At 44.1% G+C, this 20,146-nt stretch overlaps 1 protein-coding gene across 1 annotated transcript; it reads left to right on the forward strand.

The window, feature by feature from the left end:
• The first annotated feature begins 553 nt into the window (after positions 1–553).
• On the forward strand, positions 554–20,106 carry fzd3a (frizzled class receptor 3a). Its single transcript, XM_075458749.1, has 9 exons — positions 554–696; positions 1,790–2,370; positions 13,055–13,251; positions 13,765–14,227; positions 14,330–14,629; positions 15,519–15,770; positions 17,497–17,645; positions 18,626–18,883; positions 18,959–20,106. The coding sequence occupies exons 2-9, from the start codon at positions 2,170–2,172 to the stop codon at positions 19,209–19,211; spliced, it is 2,073 nt and encodes a 690-aa protein (XP_075314864.1). The 5' UTR covers positions 554–696; positions 1,790–2,169; the 3' UTR covers positions 19,212–20,106.
• Positions 20,107–20,146: the final 40 nt, after the last annotated feature.

Raw genomic sequence — 20,146 nt, forward strand, 5'->3', positions numbered from 1 at the left:
CAACGTTAAAAAAAAAAAAAAAAAAAAAAGAATTATTGAGCGTCAGAACACATGAATTATTGAAGAAAAATGAACTATTAACTATATATGTCAAGGCAGTTTAGAAAATGGAGTCTGAGTTGCATGCATTTGTATACGGCACATTACTCAGTCTTAGATAATCCCGCATAACTGATTTTTAAACCATTTTCACACAAAAAAAAAAAAATCTTGGAGTTCATGTATTAGCAACATTTTATTTTACTCAGTACTGTTCGCACAGTAGCTACATTTTTGTTCATTCACATATTTGGTTAATGTCTAAAAAATAATAATTTTCAATATCCGTGGTTAAGGAAAATGATTTATTTTTTGTTTTGTAACTTTGTGACAGTGGTGTTTTTCCTTCGCCACTGCATAAACCTTTGAATTTGAACACGTTTCTCGACGAGGCTTTTAATTTAAAGGTTTTCACTGGAAGCCATTTTTTAAAATCTCGCGGGCTTGACGCTCAGCAGGGAGAGAGGAGAGAGGAGGGAGAGGGAGAGGGAGAGGGAGTGGGAGTGGGAGAGGGGCCGTGGAGGAGGAGAACAGAGGAAGAGGACAGGAGGAGAGGAGGTGAGGAGGGCGCTGGTGGAGGACATTCACTCATTGTTATCAACTCGAGGAGCGGTGGAGACCTCGTTGCTACACTTGAATTTCCGGGAGAGCATTCAGGTAAAGTTGCTGATTATTTATCGTTTTTTTTTGTACATATATGGGCGGAGTGTTTAGCTTGGGCGACCACCTCCGTTGCCGCCCGGTTCGTTGCGGTGAATGATGACACCAGTTTACGGAGCAGGCTGCTTATGCCACGGTTACTATCAGTCAGGATGAACAAACCGTCATCTTTTGTCTACGCTGCGTTGCTTGACATTTCTCGCTGTTGAATAATTGCTCGCGGGGTGCATCACTTACGGTGGGTTCAAACAAACACGGAGCTGGAACAGGCTTCCCGGGTACGTCAGTTAGCTATTCTCACGTTAATGGGGAGCAATTAATCTACGATTTCCCAGCGAGGAGCAGAGGGAGCTCGTTCACTCGACGCACAGGTAGGCTAACGGACGCGCTAAGGTCGCATAAAGAATACTATAACTTTTAATGCATCCGGTCTTGTGAGATATTTTTGCTTTTTAACGCATGTGTACAAGAATATTATTTATATTTTCATTCATTTTTATATTTTCAATGAGTGAATGGTAAGGTGTTGGGCTGCTATGGGTGTGTACTGACATGTAAATGAAACAATTTCCGTTGAGAAAAATGCCGAACTAAAACAAGGGGGCCAATAACGACCTAAAACAGAGCTCCACTTTAAATACAAAGCGTGAAAGGGATGTCAGAATTAATTTTACCAAAAAAAAAATGCTAAGTTGCATTTTAAAATTGGTACAGTTAAAGCTCAAAATACCAACATTAATGTTTAAAAAGGTGATGATCTGAATATTTGCCCTATATATGTGGTGCTTTGTATTCTTTGTTATTGATTCCTGATAGTTGATGTTGATATTGTTTGGACTCATCTACCCAACCCTACCCGCAACCACAATTATTGACTTGATAAACAGTTACCAAGCCTCTTGAAACAGCTTTTTATGTGTTTTTCCACTTATAGTCTGTGATTAACGGAATTCTCAGTAAATATTTTTGCTGTGCTTTTTCATTTTTAAATGATACAATATATATATGAACTTTTCTTCTCGTTGTAGTCCTTTTATCTATTTTTTATTTTAAATTTGAAAATGTATTTGTCTTGTTTTGCTGATTGCAGATCTCCATCGCCACCTGTCACAGATATTTTCTCCGAAGCAACATTGTTGTCCAGCGAGGAAGAGGAGGGAGGAGTGTGAGCCTTTCCGTCACTGCGCAGCCTCCTGAAGCACCGCAGCCTCTGTCAGGCGATGGAGGTGTAGATGATCTGGGATCTCTGCTGTGATGGATGCAGCCAGCTTCAGCCATGGCTACGTTGGATTATGCTCCCCGACCCGGACTGTTTCTCTGTGATCAGAGCAGGAGGAAGAGGCTGCCAGAAAGTCCACAAGCCTTGTGACTTCCCTTTCCAGGTGAATGAGCCTCATGCTGACCGGGCTCAACCCCTCGTCCTAACCAGCCGTCTCCCGGGTTTTGCCTTCTCTTCTGTACGGACCAGTAATGGATCTTCTGTGGGTGTTTTCTGTGTCCATGCTGACGGCATGTGTGGCCATCCCCATGGACGCGGCGACGGGGAGCCACAGCCTCTTCACCTGCGAGCCCATCACCCTGCGCATGTGTCAAGGGCTGTCGTACAATTCCACGTTCATGCCCAACATAATGAACCACTACGACCAGCAGACCGCCGCTCTCGCCATGGAGGTACAGTGCACTGCTGATATGTGATGTAGAAACAATGTACGAAGCCAATTGCCACTTCAGTTGTTAGATTTTCAGAGACGGTGCTGATAGAGAATATTTTTTTTCTTTTTTTTTTCTCTCTTTTTATAGACAAAACTAATAGCTTTCCTCTGGCTGTCACTGAGGGAATTTTTAGATCGGAATGTGATCTAAATATTGTCGCTGAACCGTGGCGTCTGTAATAGTTTCAGGTGCATTAGCAGCCAACGAATTTCACCAACAATACTTAATATGTACAAGAAAAGCTACACAGTTCTGATCACTTTGCAAATAGTGATTTAAAAAAAAAAATATTATTGAAATAGAAAAATAAAGCATAATCCAACACTGTTGTAGATTTCCACCAAGTCCAGCTCAGAGATGAATCATCTGTTGAAAAATTAATACTATTAATACAAAAACTGATGGAAGTCTGTTTGTATTCATTACTCAGACCCACGGTTAATATTTATGTCGTGGTCATTTTGTCTTGAAACAATGTTCCAGAGGGAAATTAGAAAATAGCGGCCTGCGTTAAATGTGTAAATTATGGAAGATAAAAGAAACCAGATTCGAACGCAAATTATTTCACTAGTGCAGGTGTTGCAATGTAGAAACCATCCCTTAGCCGAAAAGGTGTTATGTTTTTGGTGGACCTTTAAACAATAATCTTTTGAAAAGAGGAATTGTGGGCAGAGAGAGCAGGTGGAAACTACACTGAGACTTGACAGTTCACAAAAGTAGCAATCATTCTAAACTGCATCAGAAATGTCTTTTTTTTTTTTATGAGACTGAATGAATACATTTTTTTATATGGGAAATAGAATACATTCTCCTTTTAATTTTCTTACATCTTAACAATGTGGTACGTTTGGCTACAATAGCCCGAAACATATCAGCTTTCATATTCCCGAAGTCTTTGCAGTGTATTCAAAACCTTTTGTGTATTATAACCATAGGGTTTGTTGGTATCCCTTAACATTGCAGTTTTTAAAGCAATGTGACCTTATTTCCATTTTTTCCTTATCCTTTCTCTTATCTTTCTGTGTGACCAGGAAAGGAGCTTATAATCTAACTAGTCTCCTTCACTTGTTACGTAAGGGGTTCAGTGTGTCTGCTGCACCACAGACCTCAGTAGACCACCTGGGTGCACGCTGAGATGGGGATATTGAAGACTAGCTGCCCACTTAAATTAGGCTCTTTCAGCTCCAGAAACTGTGAGTGCATTGCCAAAATATTAAGCACACAATCAAGTTTTAATATCAGTTGCTGTAGGTCATAGAAACATTGCATTATGAAACAGCTGCAGTTTAACTGGGTGCAGTGTTCACATGTTGCACATCTGGCATGTTTTGCAGACAGACTGACTTTCAGATCCTCTGTTGGTCACGAAAGCTGTTTTACATAACTGGCTTTTGAGCCGTTTGTCAACAAAGCCGAGAGGGAACGATACAAAACAATGTTTGATTTCATTTTGGTACAGGTGATGGATTAAAGCTAACCTTTCCGTGTTAAGGGTATGTTTTATTATTTTTAATCTGTAGCTTTACCATCCACATACTTGGGCTGTTGTTACTGCTGTGCTATCCTCTTTGAATTACGGACTTCAGTATTTAAGCGACCGTGGAACAAATGCAGATAATCCCATCTTTTATATGGGCTGATCAGTTGTGAAGGTCACCTATGGAGCGGTTTTTGCCCAAAACACTCGACTAAACTCTTCCCATCTTTAGGCGTGCATCAGTCATCTGTATTGTGTTCCCATTTGCTTCTGTTCCCTCTGCCACGTTTACCCTTCGACCCAGCCCTGCCCCACCCTGCCTGCCACGGCGATGATGTCGATGTGCGACACCCTGCCAGCCATCTGTGCCCTCTCCACTCCACTATACTTGGCATAGACTCATTGAGTGAGAGATAGATCGAGATGAGCAGGGCGGGAGGAGCAGTTTGCTACTAAAATCCAAGATTATGTAACCTTCGAACACGGCCTGCCCAGCTGTGGGAGCGCGGCAGCACCGCATCACAGCTGTGCTCTTATTTGGTCTTGGACTTGTAAACATTCCCATGTCTATGGGCTCACATTTCCATGTTGTTTTAAAGCTATTTAAAGGTGGATTTTCAATGGTTGTTTTCAGGAAAACGCTGTTTGAATTTTTACGTGGACAATAGCATGTGATGTCGGTTAAATAATTAATGTAACTGATTAAATGTTACTGAGTAAGTACTGTGTTGTTTGAGGCTAGGTTAGCTTTTTACGCCTAATCGCAGCGTGTGTGCTGCAGTGAACAGACAGGGGCACTCCTGGTTTCGATGGTGTTCACTTTGATTGGTCATGGATTTACAATTAAGTCTTTTTTAGTGCTCAGAAAAGGCTCATTGGGTTTAAGGAACACATGGAAACCCGATAGGTTTCAGATCACGGAGACTGCTCTTCTGTTTGGCTCTTTTTTTCTGATAGCTCGGCCCATATCCAGTTCATGGGAGAATTCAAAGCCTTTAAGATGTTGAGAGCAGCCAAATGAGAATTGACAGTTGATTTTAAAGGGAATTAGATCTGCTGAATAGCCATGATAATGATGATGAATGCCTTGCACCGTGGAGAAAGTGGGAGTTGGACGGGAACCAGCGCCTGTCGTCCTTGCAGTTTTTGTTTAAACCCCCTGAAGTGCTCTCTTTTCTGATTTCTTTTATTCAGACCCTCTTTTCAAGGCTTTTTCAGGGTTTTCTAGTTTTCAGGGAAAATGGGGTAATTTATCACTATATCGTTAGTTTTAAACCTATAGAAAAAATTTCTAGAACTGCGCTCCACTGATTTTTATATTAGTCTTTTTGTGTAACACCGATGGTTTGATGGATCAGAAATGTACCGCAAACCACACTAGAAGCACAATGTGCAAAAGAATATTTGTAAAAAACTGTTTTTTAAAACATATTTCACAAATCATTTTTCTCCAGCCGTCTGAACAGGAGAAGACTCAAAACGAGACGTTTTTATTAAAAACTGTACTTTATTATCTGGTGTTTATCCTCTTCCAATATGTCATGGCTGACCGCTGCATGACCTCACCGCTGAATCGGGACAGGGGCCTCGGGGCCTGGGGCTTTAGAATCTTTTTTTGCCACAGTGATACTGTGCCATACAAGATAAGTGATAGCGTAGCGGATTTGACTGGCATTACAAAAAGAGGAAAGTAAATGGGCTAAAATCCCTTTATTTAGACATCGATGCTCTCTGCATCTCCAACAGGCGTATAAAGCAGCGTGGGCTCATCACAGGAAATCAATTTAGCCTGTATGAGCCGTCTTTGGCATCCCAGGCAGATGGAATTTGGTTCACAATTGATGGTGTACAGTGAGAAGACAATACTGCTCTTTTTAAATGCAGGTAATTAAATCCCACACTTCTAGATTTATTCATGTTCTAAGGAAAGAGAAGATAATTTGTCTTGATGTTGTAAACATTCCTGTTGCTTTGGACTTTCTGGATTTAATATTTTTGCATAAGCATTTGTGCATCTTGTAGAATAGATCCACCAAGTTTTTAAGAATCTCTCAAAAGTGTGGTACCAACGCATGTGTTAACAAAGCATTTTCAACCGCTAAATATTTGTTGCAGTTTAAGTGAAACGATCGTTTGTATTCTCATTTGATAAATTTCAGATACTTAGCAGGAAAACTGCTATTCCGGAAAAGAGGGTAGGCTAATGGAGGCGATTTTCAGAAGTACTGTTAAAAGTAATAAGTGAGCAGGCATTCATAGAAGGTCTGTTTAAGGCCAGATGGACCAAGTGAGGGTCAGGGCCAAGTGAAGATTATAATTACATCAGATTGATGAGTGGGCTTGTTTACATGAAGCCAAAGCCAAACCATCAAATCATTTCAATGGTGGCTAGATAGAAAAGATAGCTGCCTTGGTGAGATGATGATCATGTTACTAAACCTTTGTGGGTATCTTAATCAGATCCTTTTGTAGCATTTGTTTAGCATCAAATGCTAAGTGGGACACACTGACACAAAGACTAATCAATGGCCGGTTTTTAATCTGCTCAGTCCACGTCCACTCATTTTCCTCTGTGTAAAGGCCATTAAATCAGCCTCTTGTCTCAGGTTTACAACACGTCCAGATAAACTGTGTCGTGTTACAGCTGCTGTGTAGAATAACCTAGATACTCCACCCGTTCAGTATGAATGGTTTTGTAAAGGGGAGGGCAGGTTTGTGTGCGAAATTGTGTCTGTAGATACTGATAAGTCTTTTAAAACATACAGGAGTGGACTAAAAAGTACTTTGTGTAACATGCTAATTGTGTTAGTTAGTAAAGATGTATCCCAGCTTAGCACAGACACACACACACACACATGCACTCTCGCCCACATGCAGACACAACATGGTCTGATAAATCCTACCCAGCGTGACCCAGCTATAAAAGAGCCTCTTGTTTTATTTAATGTCCAACACCGTGTTTATTGGCTGTGGAGTGAATGAGGAGCACATCCAGCGAGGAACACGCTGGTCCACAACAGCCATTCTGTGTGTGTGTGAGTGTGTGTGTAAGTAAATGGATATTACACACTATCTAAGCACAAGGATTTCAAACACTTTCTTAGCATTGAATGGCACGGCTGATTGGTTGAACCATCCCTCCTCTCTCTCTCCCCCACTCTCCCACCCCCCTCCCTGTACCTCTTTTGTCCTCCCCCCTCCCCCCCATGCAAGGCTCACCCGTTGCCCAGGGAACGGTCCCTATTGTGCCATTAACAAAGGCAGCAGAGGCTTTTTTTGCCTACCAGGAGGTGGTCCCCTCCGCCCTGCACCCTGACCTCCTCGAACCCCACTTTCCTCCCTCCTTCTCCTCCTCCTTCTCCTCTTCTCTGTTGATGCATCACTCGTCGCTATGGTGCTGAGCTTGGAAATCTGGAGATTTGGAATGACTAAAGAGGGGGGGGGGGGTGTACATGGGTGCGGGAGAAAATGTTGGAGGGAAAGGGCTGACCAAGGAAGGGGGATGATGGGAAGAGAGGTGACTGGGGGGTATTTATAAAAGAACAAATCATCACAGACCAGTTGACCACGGTGGTCTTCTTTGTCAGCAATTCATCATTCACAGCATCCCAGCAGCGGACCCAGAGCCTTCATTAAAATCTAATTACTGTACTGTTAGGAAGGTACATACAACCACCCCTGGATGCGCTTAATTAGACCAGACTGTAGTAATGAACATACCAATATATTAATAAGATTCAAAGCAGACCGGATAATCTTAGAACTGCGTGAGGTGAAACTGAGGTCAGGCCTATTTTTCTTCACAGCCTCAAGATTAGAGCTTTTTACCAAAACAGCAATATGTAGAAATATGGAAAAATGCTGGATAATTAAATACATGTATGCAGTTTCACCACAGTCGTCTGCATATTAATATGAGTACGATAAATCAGTCTGTGGAATCGTTTTGGCGATGATGCACAATAACGGAACACTGAAATGTAATTTTCAAAGCAGCATTTTGAATCTTTTCTGACCTTCAGTTAAATCTGCTAAATCTGTTTTAAAAAATGTGAAAGTTTCCAACACCAAAAAAACCAACCAGAAGCTAAACTGAACTTGTCGGTGGTTCATTCTGCAGCATTGGCAGTCAGTGGGGTTACATGGAACTGTAAAGAATCGGATTAATGGCTAAATTACAATAAGACTGAGTTATTAAGTCCATGTATACACCTTAGTTTGACTAAAAATTAGACCGGATCGGGCCGGACCCCGAGATAACTCGGTTGATAGTCACACTAAACATGCTTGTAGACGGTGAAGCACTTGGTGAATTGGACTTTGCGTTCTGCTCATGCTCGAGATTTTTTTCCCGGGGTCGTGACCTGAAAGTCAAAGGAGACGATATTACTGTTGTTGTCGCCGCCGTCGGAAAGAAACAACGCGATGGAGAATGCGCCGTTGTGCATCGCGTTTGTGCAATAACCATGCTCATCGCAAACGAAATGTAGAGGGACGTAGCTTCATCTTGCTCTTCGTTTGCCGTCTTTCTCGAATGCCTGAGTTTGTTGTTGGTGGTGAGGAGGTGGCTCTATTACCACGAGTTGAAATGGGTCAGCGCCACCTATTGTACCGGAGTATTAAGATTACTTTATTGTCATGTACACACGGATGGCAGCCCTCGAAAATTACTCCTTCGCATTTGACCCATCCAGTTGAACACACATGCATATCCGGTCACACACTCATGGAGACAGATGCCATTCACTGATTGACTGGCAGTCAATCACAGCGCCCGGGGAGCATGGGGGTGCCTTGCTCAAGGGCACCTCAGCCGTAGCAAGGAGGACGTGGACTGCCACCCCTGTCAGTCCACCAATCTATTTTGAGTGGCGAGAGTGGGAATCGTCCCGCCAACCTTCCGGTTATTGGATGAGCCACGGTATGACATACTTTGTGCCAATGATTCCATTTATTCACCGCCATATATGCTTGGATAATCCAACTATAGCTATAATCGAATTAATCTCATCATGTAGAGTCGACCCACTGACTGAAGTTAATCCAAACATCAAGGCTCAAAGGTGTCTGCTGTTAATGAGTTGAAAAGAATGATTTAAAAAAAGCATAATTTGCTCATTAGTTTTTGTCTCACCAAGATAAATGCGGTAATTTGATAATTCTTTCTGAGGGCAGCATAAACTTTTGGATTACGAGCTTCAGACACTGTTGCGCTCCAACATTAAATGTTGTGGAGGTGGAAAAACAGCTCTGACCATGGACACAAGACCTGTGGCGGTGTCCTGTGGTGTCTGGTGTCGGCATGTTATCCTCGGTTGCAGGGTTTTCCTCTGCAGATCATTCTTGTTGATGCTGGATCGGATTTGGGTCCGTGGAGTTTGGAGGGCTGGTCAACAGCTTGGGCTCTTTGTAGTGCTTCTTGAGCCGTTCCTGAGCAGTTTTTGTGCCGTGACGGGGTGCATTGTCATTGTCCTGCTGGGGGGGGGGGGGGAGAGAGAGAGTCGTCGCCATTCACATAAATACCAGGAATCAAGGTTTCCCAGCAGCGCTTTACATTGGAATGATACCACGGAAGTTATTCACTTCACCTATCTGTTTCAAATGTGGCTGATCTGTGTTGGTCTGCTTTAGTCTGCTCTGGGCCTGAGATCTGACTTGGCTCGCTCTTGTTTGTATTTACCTTCCTCATTTCTGTATTTATTACTTATTACAAAGAGGGTGTCAGGGTAACTGGGACTGGACTTAACAGGGTTTGATTTTTCTAATGCGTAATTTTCATACTTTAAGAGTAGACTTTTGTATTTGTCCAAAACTGAAAAGGGAATTAGCATTTAAATGTATCCAGAGTCCCAGAATACATTGCTTCTAAGATTAAAGCAAGATTCTGTTTCTTCCAGACTGGCACGTCACTCCACATTTTCAAAGATCAAAAATCCTTAAAAATCTTCCATGAATTTATGATCCCGTGTCCTATCAGTGTGATAGAAGCTGAAATTACACGAGAATACCACCCAACCCCCCAGGCCTGCGCCATTCTACAGAGTTGTGTACTACTACATGATTCATTTTCCTTACATGGCTGGCCGACAAACCTCTGGCCATTTACAGCACCGGTGGTTCAGCAGATGCTTTGAATGCATCCATTAAAATTGAATCCGGAGGAGAGCATGTGGGCTCCTCAGGGGCTCAAGATGTTGGTGTTTAGAGTTATTCAGGCTGCTGATTGTATTTGTAAAGCTGTGACCAACCATATGGTGCACCAGTTCAGTCCTGGCTAAACTGGCCCACATGATGGATTGACTGTCATAAAATGGCTGAACATATATATTGAGGAAAAGTAGACGAACTGGTAGGTATAAAAACAGAAAAATGATAAGACTTGATGAATAAGAAGAGGGATGAATGTGGCCTAGTTTTTCCATAGAAAAATAATCGTTCCTTGTATTCTGTATATTTACTAAATCCCTTTCTCTGTAGAACTATAGTGTGGGACATTGTGCTCTGTGAGATATATCGGTGGCCTGCGGGAATCAAAGCAGAGTGCGGAAGCAAAGATGCAAGCTCATTTTAACTGCATTAAGCCATGTTTGAGTGGCTACCCCTCAATGTCCGGGCATCACTGATTAAGTAATAGATGTCACAGGACTGCACACTGGCAACAAAACATCTCAGGGAGAATAGTCAGCCTACTGTTATCGCACTGCTGGGAGGGTGGAGTGAAAAACAGGGCTTTCTGCTCCTCTCTGTTGTTTCTCCAGAGAACAAAGTAGTCTAGTTTCCTTTTTTCTTTGCTTATTTGACCCTTTTGTTACTGAACCTTTCTGTAACACAATAAGTCTAAAAGCATTCCTTTAAAAAGCAGCCATTATTATGGCTGATGATTATTATTATCTTTTATGATATTTAGATCAGGATCTTTTAAGAAGCTACTCGCTTGGGACATTACAACCTGACACATAAGCTGGGTTTCCATTCATTAGTGGGGCAAATCTGAGCAATCGTTTGAAAACCAGCAAAAGAGAAGTGTGAATCTTGAATTGACAGGTTGGAAGCAAATAAAATAGTTTGTGTTGTGTTTCAGAGGGTGACAGTATAGGCTTTTCTTGCTAGCGGTTGTATTTAACTAGAAGAGGTAGTTGTCCTGAACCCAAGAGAAAAAACTACCTCAAGTGAGCGTACACGCGTTTGTGTGCATTAGGTTTCATTTGTACAGTTTCCATTCAACTTTTCTTATTTACATCTTTTAGAGGTGAATTAAACCTCTGCTATCGATTGTCAGTGAGAGGTTTAGTGTGAAACCGTGCTGTGTGTTTGATGATGATCTGCACTAATGAAAGCGTTTAAAGTCGGATCACACTCAGCAGTTGTGTTTATGCTGCATAGATAATTCTGGGTCATGACATGCTGGAGTGCTTATGTCACACTGTACAGTCGTGCTCGATGAGACGAGAAATCGCCATTTGCACAGAGATGACACAATCCACTGGTTAAATGATCTCAGTTAAGACAGGCTGACGGGATATGCCCACTTTGCTGAGATGAGACTTATAATACCGAAAACAGTGTGTTAATGTTCATATTTGTCATGCATCCAGGTGACTCACTAGTAGGAGAGCATTTCCTCTTGCCGGAGAAGTGATAGTGATGGCAAATCCTGCATTAATGAGGGTGCTTTTGGCCAAGCCTAACAGCCATTCTGAATCCCTTTCCATACAGACATCACATGTGGGTGACGGGAGCAGACATTTACCGATCCAGACAGATGGTGGGGACAACTGTAGCAACAGTCGGTTCCAATCTGGTTGTAGTTATTGTGGCAAACAATTGAGGGGAGAAAAGCAAAATCCTGCATCACTGCATCTCTAAATCTGCATCTCTTGAAGAGCATTAAATGTATTTAATTTGCCTCTATCCAAAGGTTCAGTCAAAATGGCCAGTTATATAAAACAAGCCTTTAGTTTTCTTTTCATCTTTAACTTGAATAACAAAATCCAACCTTGTGATCTGTTGGTACACGCCCTCAGAGCTGTTCTATTTTGTGATCTCTGCATCTGGCTCAGAGAAGAACAAAGATTCTCGGGTCTGTTGACTAAACACTCTTTTGGAAGTTGCCTGGTCAGCAGAACAGCTGCTGAATGTGGAAGAAAAGTTTGCTTGTTCACCTGTGTACCTCTTAAAGGAACTTTAGGAAAATATTTCGAGTGTGATTCTGCTTTCACTGGTCAGGCAAAAGATATCGCTGTCACACAGAGCTTTATGTCTTTTTATTCTATAATGAAGAAGCAGAGATGAATATTTAACTTTAATAATATCCACCTCTCTAACAAACCCACAGAGACTGGTTATCCTTTTCTCACCCCTCCTCTCCCTTCCCTTCCCCTCCCCCTCTCTGTCCCTGTCTGTCATAAAGCCCTCTGTCTTTAAATTCTGGGGGAGGGTGCTTTGTGTGTGTGTGTGTGTGTGTGTGTGTGTGTGTGTGTGTGTGTGTGTGCGCAATTGACTTGGGTGTGGTTACAGGCCTTTCTGTAACAATTTTGTGTAGGTCTTTGCAAATGAACACACAAAAAGCATCCACACACGCACACACACACAGACTCTGCTGTAAGTGACTTCATGGTAACACGGCCCGCAGATGCTTGCTGCTCTCACACTGTGTCTTAGCACAGTTTATCTGTGTGAGACCATTATGATGCTGGTTTGTGGGTGTGTTGGCATGCAAGTAATATACTTGTGTTGGTACTTCCCCTTGTTAGTGTGTGTATGCATGTTGTCACAGAGTGTCAGTCAGACACAGCATGGTCCTCCCTGTCATACAAAGGCCCTGTCTACAGCAGCAGAGGGAGCCCAGTTTGTGTGTGTGTGTGTGTGTGTGTGTGTGTGTGTGTGTGTGTGTGTCTGCTATGTGGAGGTTGGAAGGAAGGAAGGAGATGAAGGTTGGGGGGGGGGGGGGGGGGCTGGAATTAGTGGCGTGGGGGGTGACACATGGGGGGGTTATTAGAAGAGGGGCCAGAGTTGTGTTTATGGATCATCTCCAGAAAATGTCGGTTGCCATGCTCCACCGCTCCCTTTGTTACTTTCTGAAGCAGGTTTGAGTAAGTTTCATTGTCCAATGCAGCTTTGTCATAAATACGGTTTAAATTCTTCCTCTCTGTGTCCTACGTGCAGCCGTTCCATCCCATGGTGAACCTGCAGTGCTCCCCGGAGCTCAGGATGTTCCTGTGCGCGCTCTACGCCCCGGTGTGCACCGAGTACGGCCGGATGACTCTGCCCTGCCGCCGCCTCTGTCTGCAGGCAAAAAGCGATTGCTACAAACTGATGGACATGTTTGGTGTCAGCTGGCCAGAGGAGATGGACTGCAACAGGTTGGCATAACAGCTTTTTTTTTTTGTTGAACGTATTTCAGCGGCAGCAAACTTCTGTGGGGGAGGTGAGGCAGCAGCAGACACAAACCTGTTAAAGAAGAAGATCTGTGATATAAGTCAAGTTATCAGCGATAACATCAGAATGTAGCTGCCGACTGATCTGCACGTTTACGCTTTTTTCTTAAACATCTTTTGGAATTTTGAGTCTGGAAGCTGCTGAATGATTCTTCATGTTGTCTGTCTGTTCATTCCACAAAGACAAACATGTTGGATTTAGCTCAAGAGAGAAAGAAAATAGGCTGTAAATACTAACCAGAGCAGATTATTTGTCTCATAGAAGTATTTGCTTGTTGTAGTACTTCTGCTTTGTACTGTACTCGTATGACTTGTAACCTGGAAGGTTTTTTTTTGTTTGTTTTTTTGAAAAAGCCTGTGAGTGCCTCTGAATGTGTCTGTTGTAAAAGGCTTAGCAGCTGGGTGACCCTGAGCTCATGGTCTCTCCTCTGTCCCCAGGTTCCCAGACTGTGATGAGTCCTACCCCCGTCCCGCGGACCTCCTGTCCAGCTCAGACGCAACCGAGTCGCCCATTTCTGTCCAGAGGGACTACGGCTTCTGGTGTCCTCGTGAACTCAAAATCGACCCAGAGCTTGGCTACTCCTTCATGGGGGTTCGGGACTGTTCTCCCCCGTGTCCCAACATGTATTTCACCCGCGAGGAGCTGGCATTCGCCCGATACTTTATCGGGGTGGTCTCCATTGTCTGCCTGTCTGCCACCCTCTTCACCTTTTTGACTTTCCTCATCGATGTCTCACGATTTCGTTACCCAGAGCGCCCGATAATCTTTTACGCCGTGTGCTACATGATGGTGTCCTTGGTGTTCTTTCTCGGGTTCCTGCTGGAGGACAAAGTTTCCTGTAACGCATCGAGTCCTGGAAGGTTTAGGGCTTCAACGGTGACTCAAGGCTCCCATAATAAGGTCTGTTTCTCACATTGTTCTCAACTGTTTTTTTTTTCTTTTTTTCTGCCTGCTTATTGATGATAACCTTGTTTTTATGTTTTTTTTTTTTTCCTGTCTCAGGCCTGCACTCTTCTCTTCATGGTGCTGTACTTCTTCACCATGGCTGGCAGTGTGTGGTGGGTCATTCTGACCATTACCTGGTTCTTGGCTGCCGTTCCCAAGTGGGGCAGTGAGGCCATAGAGAAGAAGGCCCTCCTCTTCCACGCCTGTGCCTGGGGCATCCCTGGCGTCCTCACTGTCGCTCTGCTCGCCATGAACAAGATCGAGGGAGACGGAGTCAGTGGCGTTTGCTTTGTGGGGCTTTACAACTTGACAGCACTGCGGTGGTTCCTGCTGGCCCCACTGGGACTGGATGTTGTGGTGAGGAAAGACTTTAAAACCTCTCTCTCCTTAGCTTATTAAATCAAATCAAAATTAAATCAAATGTATTTGTATAGCACATTTCATGTACAAAACAATTCAAAGTGCTTTACATAAAATAAAAGCATTGCAGCGGGGAGAGGAAGAAGCATTAAAAATACATAAATAAATATAAAGAGAAACAAATGAAATAATTTAAATGAATTTAAAAACAAGCAACAGTCCAATAAATCAAAAGATAGCGTGCAGATTTCATGCATAGACGAATAAGAAAATAAATGTTTTTAACCTGGATTTAAAAATGTCTACATTTGGTGAAAGTTTAATCTCCACTGGCAGTTTGTTCCACTTGTTTGCAGCACAACAGCTAAATGCTGCTTCTCCATGTTTAGTCTGGACTCTGGACTGGACCAGCTGACCTGAGTCCTTGGATCTAAGAGCTCTGCTGGGTTTATATTCTCTGAACATATCACAGATGTACTTTGGGCCTAAACCGTTCTGGGATTTGTAAACCATCAGCAGGCTTTTAAAATCTATTCTGTGACTGACTGGAAGCCAGTGTAAAGATTTTAAAACTGGTGTGATGTGTTCAGATCTCTTAGTCCGGGTTAAAACTCCAGCAGCAGCGTTCTGGATGAGCTGCAGATGTTTAATGTTCTTTTTGGGAAGTCCAGTTAAAATCTCCCAAATTAGCTGTATGATTCCATTTATTTCTCTACATAGATACTGGGATTCACAACTTCAGTTTCCTCTTTTGAATTCATATATATTTATCAAAATAAAGTCTATTTTTCCTCATTTTCCTGAATAAAATGACACATGAGTTGTCCCTAAGGGATGCAGAAACTGGCCTGACGTCTAACTCCGCCCCCTTCTCGTGTCATCCCAGGTGGGCGTCGTGCTCTTGCTGGCCGGGATTGCCGCGCTCAACCGCGTCCGCATGGAGATCCCGCTGGAGAAGGAGAACCAGGAGAAGCTGGTGAAGTTCATGATTCGTATTGGTGTGTTCTCCGTCCTCTACCTGGTTCCTCTGCTAATCGTCTTAGCGTGCTACCTGTATGAGAGCAGCTACCGAGCCATCTGGGAGACCACCTGGGTCCAGGAGAAGTGCAGAGACTACCACATCCCCTGCGCCTATCAGGTAACCATGAACATGTCAGCTATGGATCCTGTCCTCTCACTCCATGCTGTTTTTTTCAGGCTAAACAAACAAACACGTGGAAACTGGATAATGTAATATATATAATGTCAGTGTTTGTGTATCCAAAGATGGTCTCTTATAAAGCAGAAAAGCATATGATCACTTGTTTTTACTGAAAGTAACTGGGATATGATGCGTTGTGGCAGCTCGCACAGATGCTCCTTCACGGCAAATGTCCGTCTGAAAAGAAGCTCGAACACAGAGCAGGAGGTAACAGCTGGGTGAGAGCTGCTCTGTGCCAGATGTGTTTGAATACAGAAACATCAGAGGGCAGGATACTCAGAGGCTGTGTGTCCTGAATATAACAGGAGTGTGTGTGTGTGATTAAACCTGAGCTGCTGCAGCCCCCGGCATCGGTGCTCACTCTGCAGCTCATATGATGAAGTTGTTAATAATTTAAACGGCACTCTGTGTTTCTCTTTTGTTCGAAGTTCATTTCAGCCAAGTATCACCTAACATGTGCTCCCCGAACGTCCGCCTTTGTTCTGGAAACTGGAAATGGCCGATTTGCAGCGGAAATGCTGGAAACTTTTCATCCCAGTCCCACCGTGCTTCATGAAAGCACACACGCATGCATTCTCTCACACACACACACACACACACACACACACACACACACAGTCCATGTTGAGCATCAGTAGATAGGCAGGACTCAAAGTGCCTGACTATATTTATCTTAAAAGCCTTCCCTGAGGCTCAGAGCTGCCCCTGCTGAGCAGCTCCTGACTGATGCTCAGCTCTTCTCGCACACACACCGAGCGACTCCATCCAAACACGGTGGATGGAAGAACGAGCTGCAATTTCAGTCCTCCAACTCCTTTTTAAACTTTTTGGCCTCTGATGCTGGAGCTGCTGTGTTTCTGTGGTCACTGACATTCAGTCTGTAATGAGGATATTTGCTGTAGTCCTCCACTCAGTCTTTTATCTGCTCTGTAATGAGTGTATCTGTGGCTCACTGAGCCTTGAGCTTCTCTGCCTCGCCCACTCATAATGAGGCCATCATGACTACATCTGTGTGACTGCGCAAATGTGTGTGTGTGTGTGTGTGACAGAAACAGGAGAAAAGATGTTGGAGGTGTGGTCCTGCTGTTGTTTTCTAAACTGCAGCTGGAAACAAACAACCTCATTCCTGACTGAACATCACTGCGAGTGTATGCTTACAGTCGTGTTTTATTTAAGAGGGACAAAAGGAAGGAAAAAAAATCTCCCATCTCTGTTAGGAATGAGTGCGAGTTGTCAGCTGTGGGTTCAGGAGTGTGTGTTTGCTGCCTGCAGCAGGCACGCTATGTTGTCAGTGGAGAAGTGGAGCAGACAGACTCGCACATGCACGCTGAGCATGAATCAGTGCACTCTGTCAGCAGCACGAACATCACGAACAACATAATTAGCGCACTCGTGCTGTTGTTTGCATACAGGACTCGGACTAAATTACATTCGTGTCTGATGTCGTACAACTTCTTTTCTGTTACACTACGGTTGCTAATTTACTGTGAACTTCAGGCTATATGTACATATATGTATGTATGTATGTATGTGAAATCAAGGCTTGAAAATATACTTTTGGGGAAAAGGTTTTCTCACACACACACACACACACACTCCAACTGCTCGGCCATCAAACCCCAACCAGTAACCGCGTCTGCTTGCTCCTGTTTGTCCCTCCCAGGTGGAGCGCACCAGTCGGCCTGACTTGGTCCTCTTCCTCATCAAGTACCTGATGATGCTGATCGTGGGAATCCCGTCTGTGTTCTGGGTGGGCAGCAAGAAGACCTGCTTCGAGTGGGCCAGTTTCTTCCACGGCAAAAGACGCAAAGAGTACGTAGTTTGCAGGCTCACAGCAGACAGGAGCGCGTGATAATAGGAGGACGCGTGACGTGCTGTCGTAAAGCCCATTCTTTCCATCGGATCAAAGTGATGATTTGATCATATGATAACACACAATTAAAGCAAAAAATTAAATTTTTAAAGCAACTAACCTGTAAATACTCCTCGTAACCTACTGATCAGTCGTTTCCCGACAGAAATGGCTGTTTGTCATTGAGTTTAGTGCGGCTTTTAACACAAAAAAATCTGTGACGTATTTCTACAGATTAATGTCGAGTCATTTCACATTAGCTGGCAGTTTAAATGCTTCTGTTCATGTAAACACCCCGGACTCTTTCATTTGTTGTCATGCCAACAAATATGTAATTGAATTTATGGGCATCGGTTGTGTGGGTGGTCCCCAAATACCCCCTAAATCCATCCAAGGTGTGCAATTATTATTATTTTTTTTATCCCTTAGACACACAGGTACGCCCAAAGTTTTTCTAGGCAGCGCTTCCAAAATTAGAGCAAGAAGAAGAAGCCTGTCTCTTTGTGATGACATCACTGTCACATGGTACGACTTTAAAGGTTGTTCCTGATTGGAAGAAGTGCCACAGGTTCCCATCCTGCGAATGGTCCCGTTGAACACTTTGGTTAGGAGGAGATTGTGTTTTTGTGGACCTTTTTTTTTTTTTTGACATTTATTAAAGAACCCAACCCGCTCTGTCCTGGAGTGTGACGGTTCATCTGGTGTGAAGAACGTCTCTGTGTGAGGCTTGTTGGTGAACACAGGCCCTCTCTGCACTCACTCCCCTCTCCTCCAAACTCAGAGCATTAACCCCCTCTCCCACTGCCTGCTCCACCCACTCCTCCATCCTCTCCTTCCACACCCGCCTCCCTGGCACCTTCCCTCTCTCCCTCCCCACCCTCCTCCATCTCTCCCTGCCTTCACTCCCCTTCCCCTCCTCCTCTTCCTCACCTTGCTGCAGTGGGATGGTCAACGAGAGTCGGCAGGTGCTCCAGGAGCCCGACTTCGCCCAGCTGCTGTTCAGAGACCCCAACACGCCCATCGTGAGGAAGTCCAGGGGCACCTCCACCCAGGGGACTTCCACCCACGCCTCCTCTACCCACCTGGCCATGCTGGATGAGCCGCCCAGCGCCAGCACCAGCCGGGCCAGCTCGGTACGCAGCGCGCGCTCCAAGATGAGCAGTTACCACGGCAGCCTGCACCGCTCCCGAGACGGCAGGTGGGTTTCCACTTACAGCTTTTTAATGATCAACAGAAACTCCGTCCTGAAGCTCACTTCTGTTCATCGCCACAGATACACAGCCTCCAGTTTCCGGGCGGCGGATGACCGGCTGCCCTTCGGAAGCATGCCGCGCCTCAACGACCAGTCCAGACCCTGCAGCACCAACAGGCTGGACAGCCTGTCGAGGCACGACTCCACCCTGCGGCTGGAGAGCCACTCTCGGCAGAGTAGCATCAGGGACCTGAACGCAGCCACCCAAGCAGCTCTCTGTGTCCCCGGAAACGGGATTCACAGGGTGCTGGAGGAGGACGGACTCACAGCCTGAACTGAACTGGTGTAACAGAGCAGGAAGGTTGACGAATCTTTCTCTCTTTAGAAAGGATCCAGAGTGAGCCGAAGGGTTGCTGACCTCTGAAGGATCCACTCCAGGTTTAATTCGGGGGCTCAAAACTACACTTTATGATGGAGCAGCCAGACCGAGGGCACTAAATTTGGATCTATGCCTTAAGATGTTCTCTACTACCTGATGGAGTAGCTGATCCCAAAAACTGAACTTATTAACTGAATAAATTGTTGCCCAGTTTACAAAAGTAAGATGGATTATGTGGTTGTGATGGTGTTGTGGAACGTTAGAATAGAAAGATGAAGACGAGGATGTGCTGCTGGACCTACTTTTCTATACCTGTCGAGAGCAAACTGTGACCAACACTGAACTCAACGTCTTTCTTCCTGCTGCGAGTTACGGACTCTGAACTGGGTTTGAAAAGCATTAGGAACCTTGTCCTCTAGTTTGTTCTTTTTTTTTTTTCAGCACTTGGAAGGATAGAAGCAGGATACTCTGGCTTCTATTTTTCACCTGTTCAGCTCTGACGTCCACTTTTTTATTTCATGTTTCAAATTTGAATCCTCTAGAAAACCGTACACTGAACTTTACATGAGCCTCGTTTCATTGTCAAAGTGCTTAAGTGCTGTTAAAAGGGCAAAACCGTAAAGAGATCAGATATTGCTTTGCAGTCTGTTGGACCCGATGAAGTGAAATCAGTCCCATCTTCCTCAGAATCCCGAGTAGTTTGTCCCATTTGCAAACGTGTCCTTACTTCTAGCTGCAGTAAATGTTAGGTTCAACATTTCCTCTAGTGGCAAAACCTGTTCGTAACTGTAAAAACTGAGATTCATTTGTTCATTTGTAATAAAGTTGTTTTTTCTTTTTTTAAAAAGAGTATTTTCTGGAACCGTGAAATGACCACACAGGGACACGCT

The sequence above is a fragment of the Odontesthes bonariensis genome, chromosome 24 (genome assembly GCF_027942865.1).
Source record: "Odontesthes bonariensis isolate fOdoBon6 chromosome 24, fOdoBon6.hap1, whole genome shotgun sequence".
Lineage (NCBI taxonomy): Eukaryota > Metazoa > Chordata > Actinopteri > Atheriniformes > Atherinopsidae > Odontesthes > Odontesthes bonariensis.

Bases quoted from the DNA above. Each gene is read 5' to 3' on its own strand.
- fzd3a (XM_075458749.1), top strand. From the start codon at position 2,170: ATGGATCTTCTGTGGGTGTTTTCTGTGTCCATGCTGACGGCATGTGTG. The intron at 2,371-13,054 runs GTACAGTGCACT...TCCTACGTGCAG, and splicing joins CCGCCGCTCTCGCCATGGAG to CCGTTCCATCCCATGGTGAA. The intron at 17,646-18,625 runs GTACGTAGTTTG...ACCTTGCTGCAG, and splicing joins CACGGCAAAAGACGCAAAGA to TGGGATGGTCAACGAGAGTC.